Here is a 17,874-nt window from a genome sequence, read left to right on the forward strand (position 1 = left end):
AAATATCGGTATCGGTATCGGTGGAAAAAAGTGATATCGGTCGGTCTCTAATAAGGTTATTTAATAATTATTCTGTATTCATGCACCTCATGCTCGCTGTCGAGTTATAACATGAGTGTCTTCTTATACACCAGACACACATGGTGTATACATACACCTCATGCTCACTGTCAAGTTATAACATGGGTGTTTTCTTATACACCAGACACACATGGTGTATTCATACACCTCATGCTCACTGTCAAGTTATAACATGGGTGTTTTCTTATACACCAGACACACATGGTGTATTCATACACCTCATGCTCACTGTCAAGTTATAACATGGGTGTTTTCTTATACACCAGACACACATGGTGTATTCATACACCTCATGCTCACTGTCAAGTTATAACATGGGTGTTTTCTTATACACCAGACACACATGGTGTATTCATACACCTCATGCTCACTGTTGAGTTACAACATGAGTGTCTTCCTATACATCAAACACACATGGTGTATTCATACACCTCATGCTCACTGCCAAATTAAATACACAACTTAAAAAAAAAAAGATTAAAAATACTTACGAACTGCAGTGAAACTTATTCTAAAGCCCTGTCTTCTTAAAGAGCGATCGCTAGTAAATCTCATGCCCAAAACCTCAGTACTGGAGTATATAACTGTGCCAGTTAGAGCGCCTTTGTATGTCCCAAGCTCCATTTGAGAGTCATATGTTTCATTAATAGAATTGTACAGCTAGAAAAAAGGTATAGGCTATTTCATGTAATGTCTTAACAAGTCAGTTATTTCATGTAATATCTAAACAAGTCAGTTATTTCATGTAATGACTAAACAAGTCAGTTATTTCATGTAATGCCTAAACAAGTCAGTTATTTCATGTAATGCCTAAACAAGTCAGTTATTTCATGTAATGCCTAAACAAGTCAGTATTTCATGTAATGTCTAAACAAGTCAGTTATTTCATGTAATGTCTAAACAAGTCAGTTATTTCATGTAATGTCCAAACAAGTCAGTTATATCCAAAAACCTAAACAAACTGGTCAAATGATGCCTAAAAAACTATCAAAAAATATAATAACCAAACAAAACTACTTACGACAATTCTGTCGCAGCAAAATTCGGTGACAAAAGTCGTAAAATTCAGTTTCACTCTGTAACCAGATGGGGCAGAAAAAGCATACCAACAGTTTGCATGGTTGGGGTAATTGCTGGGGTAATTTGGGGACTGTACGTATTCTGTGAGACCAACTAACGCTATTACGTGCTGGCTCAGGCAACCCTCAGGACCAACTGTAAAAAATAAATGTAAATATCAACCAAAACGTTACATACGTGGTGACTAGTAAGTGGGCACAAGGTGTGTGAAACAGAACACCCGTGTTATAACGACTTCATTCCCCCGCCATGCGAGAATAAATAAGTTGCATTCGTCTAACGCGGTGGATTAATGGTTAGCCTGTCTCTAACCTAGAGGTTATGAGCTCAAGTCTTGACGTTGCTACCATTGTGGGCGTATGTATCCTTGGACACACATGGTGTATTCATAAACCTCATGCTTGCTGTCGAGTTATAACATGGGTGTCTTCTTATACACCAGACACACATGGTGTATTCGTACACCTCATGCTCACTGTTGAGTTATAACATGGGTGTCTTCTTAAACACCAGACACACATGGTGTATTCATACACCTCATGCTTACTGTCAAGTTATAACATGGGTGTTTTTTTATACACCAGACACACATGGTGTATTCATACACCTCATGCTCACTGTCAAGTTATAACATAAGTGTCTTCTTATACACCTCATGCTTGCTGTCGAGTTATAACATGGGTGTCTTTTTATACACCAGACACACATGGTGTATTCATACACCTCATGCTCACTGTTCAGTTATAAAATAGGTCAAATATTACACTTACATTCTGTAGTAGTTGTTGGGGCAGGCGTTGTAGTAACTGGAGGGACATCAGCTGTAAATAAATTATAAAATTACCAAAAACAACATATTTTATAAAAGTGGTAAATAGAATCCTTGGGCAAGACACTTAACAGCAATTGCTCCAACCCAGTGGTCACTAATGGGTTGTCCAAATTATCAACCATACATAAAAAATCGCAAAACCATCACCCACAAAGTAACATATGTGGTAACTCATAGGTGGGCACAAGGCGTATGAAACAGAACACCTGTGTTATAATGACTGTCGTTTTTCCGGCCATGTAAGGATAAAGAAAGTATTTGTTTAATGAAACTTATTTATCCTTGCATAGTTTAAATGAATGAATGTAACTTGTTTATTCTTGTGTGGCAGGAAAACAACAGTTGTTATAACACTGGTGTTCTGTTTCATACACTTCGTACTCGCTAACGAGTTATCACATGTGTAATTTTACCGTAAACTAAATGAAACTTATTTATCCTCGAATGGCAGGGTAACTTACGAATTATATTAATGGCGTTCTGTTTCATACACCACGTACCCGTTTATCAGTTACCAAATATGTAATTTTTTGAGTAACATTTTGCTTTGTTTAATTGTAACACAGATTTTTTGTTCCATACACCTCGTGCCCGTTTACAAGTTACCAAATTTGAAATATGTCATTTTTCGGGTAATATTTTGTTTGTTTTTTGTAACACGGATATTCTGTTTTATAAACCTCATGCTTGCTTTTAAGTTACGAATGAATAATTGTAACTTATTTATCTTTGCATGGTAGGGGTAATGATAATTGTTATAACACGGGTGTTCTGTTTTATACACCTGGTGCTCGCTTATCAGTTACAATGACATATATACTTATTACTTACCAACTGCAGTGTATTGAAACTGTATTGGGGAATTTGCAACGGAAGCATCGCTAGCAAAATATAAGCCCAAGTAATTTTCAATAGAATATATAAATTCGCCTTTACGGTTGCCACTGTATTCCCCGAGCAGTAATGTTGAAACGTTTGTTCTTACAGCAGAATCATAAACCTAAAAAAATACATAATTTTAATATATATATATGTATAGTTGGAAGTAGAGAGGGGTAAGACGGGACACCTTTAGCACATAATACCCAAATATTCTGATCGAGTTTTAAACAATTAACAACGGTCTATGGGAGTCGTGAGGATACGGTTTTATAATTCTTTGAATGTTCTTTGTTTACTACCAAATGGGACGAGAAAATAGAATAAAAATGTTTCCCATCTTCCCCTAACCTACTATATAAAAATGTTTTAAAATTTAAAAAAATCATTTTAATTTTAAAAAGTGTTTTTTTTAATTGTGTAAAATTTTGTAGTTTTTTTGGGGTTAAATTTAAAATAAATTATATATATTAAAATGAATAAATGTAACTTATTTCTTTGTATCCACAAAGTGAGCATCGACCAGCCTTGAACCCATTACCTCTGGGTTACAAGCAGGCACGTTAACCACTTAACCACATAGCCAGAATGTGTTTTATAATACTATAGTTCCAAAAAAATAGTTAAAATACCTAATTGCAAATTTTAATACCTTTAATTTATCGCAGCAAGGTTCAGTGATAAAATCCACCAATTGTACTTTAATTTTTAATCCTTGTGGAGCTGTAATGAACCACCAACACTGGAGGTTGTGTAGGTAATTCTCAGGGTGATTGGGCAATTGAAATGTTTTTGTTTCGCCAGGCACAGCAGAGAGATCACTCATGCCACAGTTCAGGTTTTCTGTTGGGATAAAATGATTAAAGGTAACTTATTTGTCCTCGCGTTGCGGGGTAATTTGGGCGTTATAACATAAGTGTTCTGTTTCATACACCTAAGTATAATTGTAACTTATTTATCTTTGCATGGTGGGGTAATGATAGTTGTTATAACATGGGTGTTCTGTTTCATACACCTAGTGCCCGCTTAAAAGTGACAATGTATGTAACTTTGTGGGTGAATTTTATTTATTTTTTGGCTGACAATTTTGACAACCCATTAGTGACCACTGGGTTGGAGAAATTGCCGTTAAGTGTCTTGCCCAAGGACACATATGCCCACAATGGTAGCAGCGACAAGCCTTGAACCCATTACCTCTGGGTTACAGGCAGGCTTGCTAACTATTAGCTATTGCACTGGAAAAATTCTTTATTCTAAATTTATTCTAAAAATTCTAAAAAGACAAAATTTTATTCTAAAATGTGATGATTACCTGGCTGTTCTCCACTGCCACCTGAAAATAAAAGAAGTTTTTTATTAAAAAATAAATGTAACTTGTTTATAATAGTGGCTGCTGGCTGGAAAACAACAGTCGTTATAACACCGGTGTTTTGTTTCATACACCTCATGCCCGCGTACGAGTTACCACGTATGTAACTTTGTAGGTGATTATTTTTTTGTATTTATGGCTGATAATTTGGACAACCCATTAGTGACCACTGGGTTGAAGCAAAATTTTACCCAATTAAATACACTATATAAGCAGTGACAGAAGCAAAACTAATAATACAATTAGTTTGTTCATACCTTCTGTCGTGGGAGCTGTAGTCACTGTAAATAAAAATAGTTTTTTTTTTTTTAAAAGATACATACTGTTTAAAGTTTTTTATGAAACTGGGAATCAATAATTAAAGTACTAAAAACACCAAGTAAAAACACATACGCCTACAATGGTAGCAGCGCCGAGCCTTGAACCCATAATCTCTGGGTTAGAGGCAGGCGCACTAACCATTATGCTACAACGTCAGAAAAATACTCCAACAATGGTAGCAGCGCCGAGCCTTGGACCCATAATCTCTGGGTTAGAGGCAGGCGCACTAACCATTATGCTACAACGTCAGAAAAATACTCCAACAATGGTAGCAGCGCTGAGTCTTGAACCCAAAAACCTATGGTTACAAAGCAATTTCACTCACTTGTAGATTCTATAGTTGAATCTGGCACTAAAAAAACAAGTTTAATTATTCATTTTAACATTAATAAATGAATGCAATGAATGTAACTTATTTATCCTTGCGTGGCCGGAAAACGACAGTCAGTATAACACAGGTGTTCTGTTTCATACACCTCATGCCCGCTTATGAGTTACCAGGTATGTAACTTTGTCGGTGATTGTTTTTGTTTGCATTTTATTGTATTTAAGTGTCTTGCCTAAAGACAAATACACCCACAATGGTAGCAGCGCCGAGCCTTGAACCCATCACCTCTGGGTTAGAGTCAGACTTAGCAACTACTGTGCCATGGCAATAAAACTACTAGGATAGTAGAGTGGGGAAAGATGGGACACCTTTTACTCTATTTTCTTGTCCATTTTGTAGTAAACAAAGGACAATCAAAAAATTATAAACCGTATCCTCACGACTCCTATAGACCGTTGTTAATTGTTTAAAACATGAACAGGATATTTAGATATTACGTGCTAAAGTGTCCTGTCTTTCCCCACCCTACTATATAACATAGGTTAAAATATAGTTAAACAAATATACATACCTCTGACAATATTTGCAGTAAAACCTTTATATTCAACACTACCATCACTTGTGAAAGTAATTCTTAAACTTGTATTGGTAGTACGATAAGCATCACTTGGAAAGGTGCCAAAAATTGTTTTGACTCTTTCTGTACCCTCGTACAACTGAACAAATTATGTAAGAATGAATGTTAACTTGAATATTCTTGCATGGCGAGGCAACGGCAGTCATTATAACATGGGTGTTCTGTTTTATATACCTCCTGCCTGCTTTCAAGTTATGAATTTATGAATGTAACTTGATTATCCTTGCACGGCGGGGTAACGACAGTCATTATAACACAGGTGTTCTGTTTTATACACGTCGTGCCTGCTTTAAAGTTATGAATTAATGAATGTAACTTGTTTATTCTTGCGTGGGGGGGTAACGACATTCATTATAACACAGGTGTTCTGTTTTATACACCTCGTAACTGCTTTAAAGTTATGAATGTAACTTATTTATCTTGGCAGCAGGCCAAAGAAAGTCTTTATAATGAGGGTGTTCTGTTTCATACACCTCGTGCCCTAACTTTTTGTATGAATATTTTTTTGAGAATTGTTTATGCTTATCCTCATGACTCCATAAGAGCGTTGTTAATTGTTAAAAACACAATCAGGAAATATGGGATATTATGTGCTAACAGTATCCATCTTACCCCACAGTACTATATATATATAAATATTATATATATATTTAAATTTCTAAGTATTTTATTTACCTTGATCTGGTCACAGCATGATTCTGTTTGCGAATCGCCGAAATTTATTTGGATTTTGTATCCAGATTCTGTTTGTATGTTCCATTCACAGTCAATGTTGGGTGTATATTGACTTGGGTAGTTGGGTGTTCTAATCCTTTGTATCACATCAGATGCTATAATGTTCTGACCGCAGCCTGAAATATAGGGTATTATTGAATGAATGAATGAAACTTGTTTATTTTTGCGTGGCGGGGTAATGATGGTCGTTATAACACGGGTGTTCTGTTTCATACACCTCGTGCCTGCATTTTTGTTACTGCATGTGTAACTTTGTGGTGGGGGGTTTTTTTTGTGTGGCTGATAATTTGGACAACCCATTAGTGACCACTGGGTTGGAGCAATTGCCATTAAGTGTCTTGCCAAAAAACATCTACCCACAATGGTAGCAGCATCAAGCCTTGAACCTGTAACCTCTGGTCTAGAGACAAGTGCTCTAACCACTTTGTTACAGCATTTTTTACAACATACAAAACAACATGCGGAAAATTCAAAACTTAATTTAAAAAAATGCCCCAAAAAAAACCCCCTTTTACCTGGTTCAGCTGTTGTAGTAGTAGTTTCTGTAATTTAAAAATGCGTTTTAAAACAAAATCTCCCCCCCAAAAATTAAAATATTTATACTATATTTAACATGTTTTACTATAAAAATTTACTAAACTTATAAAAAGATTACAAATGAAATTAAAACAGTTTTTTTAAATAAGTAAAAATGTCTAAAATAGTGGCAGCATTAAGCTTTGAACCCGGTATCCTATAAAGCAAGTGCTTTAAACAGTGTTATAATGACTATATAGTAGGTTGAGAAAAGATAGAACACGCTTTTTTCTCTTTTCTCGTCCCATTTGGTAGTAAATAAAGAATATTTACAGAATTATATACCCATTCCCTCACTACTCTAAAAGAGCATTGTTAATTGTTTAAAACACGATCAGGAAATATGGGATTTAGGTGCTAACGGTATCCATCTTACCCCACAGTATTAAATAGTAAACACAATGTATATTTACCTATAGTAGGGGGTGCTGTATATGGAACTGTAAAATAAAAAGTATTCCTGTTAGTGGTTTGAATGAATGAATGTAACTTACTTTATCCTTTCGTGGCAGGGTAATGATAGTTGTTATAACACAAGCGTTCTGTTTCATACACCTCGTGCTTGGTTATAAGTTACCATGTATGTTAATTTGAGGGTGATTATTTTTTTAAGATTTTCCTTTATTTTATGTGTGGCTGGTAATTTGGAGAACCCATTAGTGACCACTTCGTTGGAGCCGAGCCTTAAGTTTTCGGACTATGAGTGTAACTTTATTTTTACAATGTCAGCCAAAACTTTACTATAAATCGAAAAATGTTACTATGCAAAAAAGCACATTAAATGCTTTAAAAAAGGTTAAAAATTGTCTTTTCATAGACACAGACGCCTACAATGGTAGCAGCAACAAGCCTTGAACCCATTACCTCTAGGTTAAAGTCAGGTACGCTGACTGCTGTGGCGTTAAATCTAATGTTATAAACTTATAATATACGTTAAAATATAGTTAAACAGATATACGTACCTCTGATAATATTTGCAGTAAAACCTTTATACTGAACACTACCATCACTTGTGAAAGTAATTCTTAAACTTGTATTGGCAGTGAGATAAGTCTCAGATCCAAAAGTGTTTGAAAACTGGCCTACTTGTTCACTTCCTTCATACAACTAAAAAAGTAAAAATAAAAAGAATGAATGAACGTAATTTTTTATCCTTGCGTGACAGGGTAACAACAGACGTTATAAAATGGGTGATCTGTTTCATACAGCTCGTGCCAGCTTATAAGTTACCACGTATGTAACTTTGTGGGTGACTATTTTTAGGGAAGTTTTTCATTCTTTTTTCTATGTGGCTGATAATTTAGACAACCCATTAGTGACCACTAGGTTGAAGCAATTGCCGTTAAGTGTCTTGCCCTAGGACACACATACGCCCACAACGGTAGCCACATTAAGCCTTGAACCCATTACCTCTGGGTTAAAGCAGGAACGCTAAGCAACTGTGCTACGGCCTACGGCTGCGATAATTAGTTAGTACTTACTGTTAATTTATCACAGCAAGATTCTGTTTTCGAATCGCCAATGGTAAACTGAATTTGGTATCCTGTTTCTGTTTGTATATTCCATTCACATGCTAGATTAGGTGTGTATTCCAATGGGTAGTTAGGAGTACTAATTCTCTGTACTACATCGCTTGCAGTAATGTTTTGTTTGCAATCTAAACAATAATTAATAAATGTAACTTGCTTTATCCTTGGTGGCACGGAAATGACAGTCGTTAAAAAACGGGTGTTTTGTTTTCATACACCTTGTGCTAGCTTATAAGTTACCAAGTATGTAACTTTGTTGGTGATTTTTTTCCTGAATGGCTGATAATTTAAACAACCCATTAGTGACCACTGGGTTGGAGAAATTGCCGTTAAGTGTCTTGCCTAGGTACACATACGCCTACAATGGTAGCAGCGATAAGCCTTGAACCCCAAACCTCTGGGTTAGAAGCAGGCGCGCTGACCACTACGCCACGAAACAGGTCAAAATGCAAGTAAATAGGAAACGACATAAAATCCGTTTTATTATTTACCTTGTTCCGTAGAGCCTGGTATACCTGCAAAAATACAATATTAAAACGATGAATATAACATATACATATACTTTAGCTCTGTTGTTACATTTATAGTTGTCAAACATAGGGAACTTCATTGATTAATGTGGTGAATGCAATATACTTTGGGTCTGTTTTTTTTTGTATGAACGCCTAACAGCAGGGTAAAATCTGGGGTCGGGTGACATTGTTAAAATACAGTTACACTCATAGTTGTCAAACATAGGGAACCTCATTGATTAATGTGGTAAATGCAAAATGCTTTAGCTCTGTTTAAAAATTGTATAGACACCCAACAGCAGGGTAAAATCTGGGGTCACATTGTTAAAATACAGTTACACTCATAGTTGTCAAACATAGGGAACCTCATTGATTAATGTGGTGAATACAATATACTTTGACTCTGCTTATTTGTATGAACACCTAAATGCAGAGTAAAAATACTTACTTGTACCAAATCTAATCCAAAATCCTTGCTTTGTTACAGAACTGTCACTCGTAAAAGTCAAAACCATTTGGTTAGATTGAGACCTTATGAACTCAGTTGTAGATATTGTAGTTCTGCCTGTACTTTGCCCACCCATGTACTAAAAATAAAGGAAAATTTTGGTCAAAAATAAAAGAATAAATGACTGTAATTGGATTTATTTTTTTGGGGGTGAAAAAATGACAGATATTAACACAGGTGTTCTGGTTAGGGGTTTCAAGTCTGCAAAAATTTGGCTAGGGGTAAACTTTTCACCAGCACCAAAAATACAGAATGAAAAACAGCATACCGAAAGTGTATCGCAACACATTTCCAAATCGAATGTCATAACTTCTAGCAGGACTACAAAACTCTCTGGGACAGTGATGGTCCATGAGCATGCAGCTTGGTTATTGTAGTTTTCAGGATAATTAGGCGACGTTATGTTTAAACCGGAGTCCGTAGCAGTAAGGTTATACACGTAGTTGCAATCGTCTAAAAAATAGAAAATATTTTTTTTTATTTTTAAATGAATGAATGTAAATTGTATATCCTCGCATAGCGGTTAACGACAGTCGTTATAACACGGGTGTTCTGTTTCATACAAATCGTGCCCATTTATGAGTTACCATGTATGTTACTTTATGAGTGATTATTTTGGGGGGGATTTTTTCACTTTAATATGTATGACTGATAATTTGGACAACCAATTAGTGACCACTGGGTTGGAGCAATTGACGTTAAGTTTCTTGCAAGCACATGTAAGCCTACAATGGTAGCAGCGACGAGCCTTGAACCTATTACCTCTGGGTTAGAGGCAGGTGCTCTAAGTAACTGTGTTGAGAGGCCAGACTACACCTATATTCTATGTACTACAATAAGATATATGATACCAAATACCACTTTTTAAAAACAAAACGTAATAAAAAAATTCCACCTGCTGCTCCAGAACCTGTAAAAAAGATTTATATATTTATTTTTTCTTTTTTGAAATACCAACATAATTTTATATTTATAAATAATTTTTATGCAAAAAACAAGGATAATTTTATATTTATAGGTAATTTTTATACATATTTCTTAAAATACATGTCTGGTCCAACATTTATTTCTTAAAATACATATGTCTGGTCCAACATTACAGTGCAAATATATGACACACATATTTCTTTATTTCAACTGTTGTAACTTATACTATACAGTTAATATATACAAAAAAAAACTAATATAGGCAACAATTTTATAGAAAAAAACTATTTTATCAAAAAAAAAATACTTCAGGCAATTATTTTATACAAAAAAAAAACTTATTTTATAAAAAAAAAAAAAACACTTTATAGAATTATTTATCTAGAAAATACGTTTTTAAGCAATTATTTTACAAAAAAATAACTAGTTTCTACAATTAGTTTATATCAAAAACTATTTATGAACAAAAAATTTGTACTAAAATCTACTTTATATAACTAATTTATAAAAAAATATCCAAATTTCTTACCTTCGGTTGGAGGGGTCGGAGCAACAACTATAAAAATAAAAAAAAAAGTTTAGAAACGTATATTTTAAACATAATGTTACCATGTTTGAGTTATTAAAACAGGTATTCGTTTTTACCTTTAATTTTTGCGTACAGAATCGTTTTCTGTAGCGTGTTTTAACGGCTGTCATTTTAAACGTGTTTTGTATTAATATGTTTTTGTTAAAATTAATATTATTGTCCTATGTGACATTTTTATTAAGCTAATCACGGTGAAAATTTTAAATATAAACACAACAAAAACGTTTTCAAAACGTTTTTTAAAAGTATTATGATTTGCGCGGGAAAGTTATTATATAAAATATATAGAAATAACGCATAATATTGAATAAAACAGGGGACAAAGTTAACGCTTTAATAAATGGACCAAATAAAACACACAAATTGTTATTGAAGGAAATTATATTGTATATAGTTGGGAAGAGTAAGATGGGAACTGCTGGCATATATAGTACAGAGCCATGGAAATACCGATTAGTCCAACCCATTGTTACGTAAAACACAAATTGAACGGCAATTTGGGTCCAAAATAACACAGTAGGTATAGGGAAAATGTATGTTTTTCGGTAAATTACAGAAAAACTTGGGCCTAAAAACAAATTTAAAGGTTGAAAAATGTAAAAAACATGTGTTATTTGTTTTCTGTGACAAAAAAAGTCAAAAATTAGAATTAGAAGCGGTTGATTTGCGACATTTTAGTCATTTAATGCGGCTAAATTTATACATTTTTTCTAAAAAATGTTTGGTAAGGTAAATAGAAGCTGTTTTACACCTTCCCACAATAGGAAAACACAAACAAAACTTAACAAGTTCGTTTAAACCCATTGTCAAAGTCACCACTTTTGCTCCATTTTGGACACACATAGACGGCAGTTGTACTACTCGGTGTTTATACGACTCTGATATAGTATACCATATTTAAAAATCGCGTTGAAAAATTAAGCTTTTTTAAGATTTCTAAGAACACGGTTACACAATTTTGTAAATATTCTTTGTTTACTACAAAATGAGACAATTAAAGTACATAAAAACATATACCATAATACCTTAACCTGCTATATGTAAAATAAACCAAATTATAATAGCAAGAAAACGCGCATAAATATGATGAATATATAAATGTAACTCACTTTACCCTCGCGTGGCGGGAAACGACAGTCGTTAAAACACGGGTGTTCTGTTCCATACACCTCGTGCCAGCTTGCGAGTTACCATGTACGTTACACGACTTACCGGTTACGTTTGCATGGACACTACCGTCGTCATTGCATAAATTCCCTTCGCAGCATCTAACGTTGCAGCTTACGAGTTCCGCCGATCCGGGGATAGCGGATAGCATACCATCGGATAGTAAATCGCACGTCAATCCGTTACACGCAGAAGTAGGTGCGCACGATCCGTACGTTACTTCTCCAGGCGTAACTAGTAAATTGAAATGGACGTTAAAGGTGTAATAAATAAAATAATGAATGAATGAATGAATGAAACTTAATTATCCTGGCGTGGCGGGAAAACGGAAGTCGTTATAACACAGGTGTTTTGCTTCATACACCACGTGGCCGCTAAACAAACGGTTTGTGGGAGTCGTGAAGATATGGTTTTATAATTCTATGAATGTTCTTTGCTTACTACTAAATCGGACGAGATAATATACTAAAAGGATGTCCCAACTTCCCTTCTCTGTATATAGTAGGGTGGGGGAAGATGGGACACATTTTGGTTCTATTTTCTCGTTTTTAGTATTAAACATAGAACATTCAAAGAATTATAAAACCCTAACCTTGCGACACCCATAGACGGTTGTTAATTGTTTAAACACGATCGAGATATTGGGATATTATGTGCTAAAGGTGTCCCATATTCCCCCACCCTACTATATGTATATGTTTTAAGCATTACCTGGTCGCCCTTGTAGGCTAATGCTAACCGCCGCTGTAACAAACAAACAGCTCGAGTCAGGAGTACAGACTTGTTCTGAGACTTGGTTCATAATAACATCGGCATCTGCACGCACTCGTATTATGGTATTGCACTTCAGTACTTCGGGCGTAGGTGGCGGGGTGTCTGGGCCGTTACATAAGTCCCCTTGGCAGCAGTTCAGGTTGCATTCTGCGAGCTGAGGGTTGCCAGGTAAAGCCGCGAGCATTCCGGACCCAGTAAGCTGCTCACAGGTCAAGGTAGGACAAGCCGATGAAGAAATACAAGCGCCATATACGATGGTGCCAGAAACTGTATAAGAATAGATGAATGTAACTTGTTTATACTTCTTTGCAGGGTAACAACAGTCTTTATAACACAGGTGTTCTGTTTCATGCACCTCGTGCTCAGTTTTAAGTTATGAATGAATGGAACTAACGACAGCCGTTATAACACGAGAGAACGAATGTAACTTAATCATCCCGCCTGGTGGGGAATTGATAGTCGTTATAACACGACTGTTCTGTTTCATACACCTCATGCCCGCTTACGCTTTACCACGTATAAAAAAGCCCGAAAGTGTACTCTGACTTTCAAGACCAGTTATATAGCGGTTTTGCCTAAGGATAGAAAAAAATAACTGGATTATGTACACGACTGAATCATCTATGCGCCAGACACTGTGTTCAAATATGTTACAATTTAGAAATAATTATACCACCGACTACGAGTTACCACATATGTGATTTTGTGGGTGGCCGAATTTTTAGATTTTTTTTCGTGTATAGCCAATAATTTAGACAGCCCATAGGAAACTACGGGGTAAGACAAATTGGGGTTAAGTGTCTTGCTAAACACATGCGCCGTACTACTATAGTAGCGTTAAGCCTTACCGCGTTTAGAGCAAATTATTATCAAATTTCATATTTAATGAACGAGTTGTTCACAAACAATATCCTACATTTTCTAATTGTGTTTTAAAATTCCACAACGCTCGTTTAGAGTCGTGAGGATAAGGTTATGTAATTCTGTAAACATCCTTCACTTGGTGGTAAAAAAAATAAAAATTTACAGAATCATATAACTGTATCCTCACGACTCTAAAAGGACGTAGTTAACTTTTAAAAACAAGATCAGAAAATATACGATACTATGTGCTATAACGCCATTCAATTCCAACGGTACTATAACACGGACAGTTTTAAATACAAATAATACCTGTATTCCCTCCTACTGTCATATCCACAGTCGCATTCATGTGCAAGCAGCTAGACTCTGCCGGGCATTGCTGTTCAGCGTTTTGATCCAAAACTACGTTCCCGTCGGACGTAACGTGTATAATGGAGTTACATCTTATGCCTGTAAAGTGCAAAAGGGTTAATATGGTATTATAATAACGCTGGTGTCTTCTTATACACTAGACGTACATGGTGTATTCATACACCCCATGCTCACTGTTGAGTTATAACATGGGTGTCTGCTTATGCACCAGACACACATGGTGTATTCATACACCTCATGCTCACTGTTGAGTTATAACATGGGTGTCTTCTTATACACCAGACACACATGGTGTATTCATACACCTCATGCTCACTGTTGAGTTATAACATGGGTGTTTTCTTATACACCAGTGACACATGGTGTATTCATACACCCCATGCTCACTGTCGAGTTATAACATGAGTGTCTTCTTATACACCAGACACACATGGTGTATTCACACACCTCATTCTCACTGTCGAGTTGTAACATGGGTGACTTCTTATACACCAGACACAAATGGTGTATTCATACACGTACTAATGCTCACTGTCGAGTTATAACAAGGGTGTCTTCTTATACACCAGACACACATGGTGTATTCATACACCTCATGCTCATTGTCGAGTTATAACATGGGTGTCTTCTTATACACCAGACACACATGGTGTATATTTTCCTATCATAAGTTTTAAAACCAAAATATTCATAAAACTAAGTAATCAATTAAAACGATTTCCGTAACTAAAAAATGTAATATTTAAATACTATGACAAAAAATACTCTATAACGTTAACAGGTATAGGTGTTTTTATTCAAAAGGAAAAATGGGATACAATTATAATACATACGTTCGTCCAAATCTGTAATATCACTGCCGAGATTTTGACTTGTAACCCTTCCTATTATAACAAAGCAATACCAGAGAAAACTGGGAAAACGCAGCATTTTTTATAACTGCGATACACCCAGAAAATTTGCTTAACTTTTCTATCTAAAATGTAATAAATGTTAAACATATTTTGAGTTAATGCTATACAATAAAACTACAAAACAAAATTTTAAGTCGTTAGCGCGTATGCCTTTTACCAAGAGGTGGCGGGTTCAAGGCTCGTCGCTGCTACCACTGCATAATTTTATTTAAATTCGCATTTCAAATATGGGTATGTTATATAGTAGGGTGGGAGAAGATGGGACACCTTTAGCACATAATATCTAAATATTCTGATCGAGTTTTAAACAATTAACAACGGTCAACGGAAGTCGTGACGATACGGTTTTATAATTCTTTGAATTTTCTGCTTTTTCTTCCTAATGGAACGAGAAAATAGAATGAAAATGTGTATTTCCCCCTACCCTACTATATATTCGTTTTGCGATTTTTTTAAATGAACGCCATTTAAAACCTGTTTCGTTATCGGTGTACAGTATACAAAGCGTAATTTTACGCACGCAAAATTCTGCGTTGCGGTAATACACAAAAACAAATAAAACAGACATTCCTGAAAACCAGTGGTTTAGCGGTTACGTTTTTATTTGAACATTTACTTATGTAGTAGTATCCATAGCGTGTTTTGAACGGCTGTTGTTTTGCTGCTTTTTATACTGTACCGTAAATTTAGCAGCCACGCTTTTTTTGACATTTTTACTCAAGTAGTAATAGACATGCAAAATGCACTATAGTAGTTACTGACCAAAAATAGCTGACGTAGCGTGCGTATAACGGCCGCCTTTTCATTGCTAACTATTTTTTTGCTATTTTAATTAATCTGAATTTCGTTACCGTATTCGAAGAAATAAATAAAAAAACATGTTAAGTTATAGTAGGGTGGGGGAAGATGGGACACCTTTTCATTCCATTTTCTCGTTCCATTTGGTAGTAAACAACGAACATTCTAAAAAATATAAAACGACTCCCATAGACCGTTGTTAATTGTTTAAAACACGATCCGGATATTTAAATATTACGCGTTATAAAAAGTGTCCCGTTTTTCCCAACCCATATATGTGATTTTATATTAATCTAAATTACTGTATAGGCACACTGTGAAAAACCCTCTTAAAAAACTAATCTTTTAAAATTAACAAAAACGGCTGAAAACTGTCCTAGTATAAAATTGACTGTTTAGACTATATACGCCGCGACACGTCATACTGCAGTTTTACGATCAGTATTTTCCCAACAGCGTGGTATTAGCTCAAATTCTGCTATTTAGATAGCGCTTTACATACACCTAATCGGCATATCACTAGCATAGTTATCCTGCGGCGTTAAAACAACCAATTATTGTATTTCGTTTCATTTTTGTACAGTATAACCGAAAACTTGCGTTTAATGCCAGAAAACCTGTTTTTTTTCATTGACATTTTTTTAAATACTAGGTAAAACAGCCACGCTTTTTATCTGACGCTCTTTTCAACACCTTTTATCCATAGCGTGTTTTAACAACTGTTGTTTTGCTGTTGGTACCCTTTTCTACTTTGTTTAATTTTTAAGATTATTACCCATGCAGTTAAAATGCTTATTACTCAGTTTTTAACTGGCTTTCATTTCAACACCTTTTATCCATAGCGTGTTTTAACAACTGTTGTTTTGCTGTTGATAGCCTTCTCTTCGTTCTTTAAGTAATATAATTTTCGTTATCGCCTTTGAAGATATAAACAACACATTATGTAAGTTATGTTATAACAAATTTCGGCCAAAAATGCAAAAAGGCATTTATAAAAATACCTAATTCTCGCAAAAATCACCTAAAACCGCTAACATATGCTAAAGGTAAATAAGTCCAACTTATTTAAAAACAGGTCGCCAGAATACAAAACTTATAGTATAACTGTTTTTCGCTTCGGTAGACAGTTTTAAATATAGCAAAATCCATCGTTACATCAAGCATTTGTTAAAGTAATACTAATTCAAACAAATTAAAAGCAATATTTAAAAACAAATTTCCGGAAAAAACACCTACAGTAGAATGCATTTGTAAAAGTTCCAACAAATTTACAGTAATTTTCAAAAACACCATATTTCCGCAAAAAACACCGTAGACCTAACCTGACCTAGCGTATATAAACTTAACATCAAAACCAAATCGTCCAGTGCAATACGCCGGTCTACTCGGAAACAATACAGTCAATTAAACTTACAATAAAACTAAAACCGCTGCGTCGGCAATTTGCTTAAACATGCAGAAAATTCAAATTCGAATGCCCCTTATAGCCGCAAATTTCCGCCGGTTCAATTGTATATGCCATACTTAAACCTATATTTAATCTTTTAAATTAACCGTATTTTGCCCGTTGGGCGAGTTTTTGTAAATCTAATACAGTACAAGCCTGCAGTTCGTAAGAGGTCATGCATATAGACTACGTTAAGACACCCATGATAAAGGCACGTTTATATACTTTGTAAATTTGGCCCAAAACCTGTTCTAGCGTATTGCCTAAGGACAGAAACAAGACAACACAAATCCGTACACGTCTAGATCTAAACAGGTCTAGAACCCGCACTGCGCTAGTCTGTGGCAATACAATAATATACACAAGACCAAATGCACGAATTATTTGCCTTTTTCTTCGGTTTCCATTTCACATGCCTGTATTTGCAGTTTTTTGTTGTCACTTCTCGTACGCTACCTTGCAAACATTGTAACAGGCTTGAAAAGCAAATTAGTTTTTTAAAAGGCGTAAAAACTAAACACAAAAACAGCGACTCTTAAACTTAATACATAAGCGTTACATCCAATACCAAATTTAACACACACACTGAAGACCTTTCTCTAAATTTAATAAAAAGATTAAAAAGATACCGTTCA

At 35.1% G+C, this 17,874-nt stretch overlaps 1 protein-coding gene across 1 annotated transcript in view; it reads right to left on the reverse strand.

Annotated features, from left to right (window-relative positions):
• The window catches only part of LOC100184756 (cubilin-like), a 31,132-nt gene extending 16,078 nt beyond the window's left edge, over positions 1-15,054 (reverse strand). Inside the window, exons 1-23 of the mRNA XM_026838178.1 lie at positions 14,914-15,054; positions 14,018-14,158; positions 12,782-13,111; positions 12,116-12,304; positions 10,844-10,870; positions 10,283-10,297; positions 9,656-9,840; positions 9,328-9,466; positions 8,859-8,882; positions 8,320-8,495; positions 7,801-7,945; positions 7,252-7,278; positions 6,778-6,804; positions 6,203-6,378; positions 5,462-5,606; positions 4,888-4,914; positions 4,499-4,522; positions 4,185-4,205; positions 3,525-3,715; positions 2,825-2,993; positions 1,932-1,982; positions 1,103-1,296; positions 573-741 (exon numbers count right to left, since the gene is read on the reverse strand). Of these exons, the coding sequence (XP_026693979.1) occupies positions 573-741; positions 1,103-1,296; positions 1,932-1,982; positions 2,825-2,993; positions 3,525-3,715; positions 4,185-4,205; positions 4,499-4,522; positions 4,888-4,914; positions 5,462-5,606; positions 6,203-6,378; positions 6,778-6,804; positions 7,252-7,278; positions 7,801-7,945; positions 8,320-8,495; positions 8,859-8,882; positions 9,328-9,466; positions 9,656-9,840; positions 10,283-10,297; positions 10,844-10,870; positions 12,116-12,304; positions 12,782-13,111; positions 14,018-14,158; positions 14,914-15,010 (2,689 nt within the window). The 5' untranslated portion in view covers positions 15,011-15,054. The remainder of the gene's footprint in view (positions 1-572; positions 742-1,102; positions 1,297-1,931; positions 1,983-2,824; positions 2,994-3,524; positions 3,716-4,184; positions 4,206-4,498; positions 4,523-4,887; positions 4,915-5,461; positions 5,607-6,202; positions 6,379-6,777; positions 6,805-7,251; positions 7,279-7,800; positions 7,946-8,319; positions 8,496-8,858; positions 8,883-9,327; positions 9,467-9,655; positions 9,841-10,282; positions 10,298-10,843; positions 10,871-12,115; positions 12,305-12,781; positions 13,112-14,017; positions 14,159-14,913) is intronic.
• Between the last annotated feature and the right edge of the window lie 2,820 nt (positions 15,055-17,874).

The sequence above is a fragment of the Ciona intestinalis genome, unplaced genomic scaffold (genome assembly GCF_000224145.3).
Source record: "Ciona intestinalis unplaced genomic scaffold, KH HT000064.2, whole genome shotgun sequence".
In the NCBI taxonomy this organism is placed as follows: Eukaryota; Metazoa; Chordata; class Ascidiacea; order Phlebobranchia; family Cionidae; genus Ciona; species Ciona intestinalis.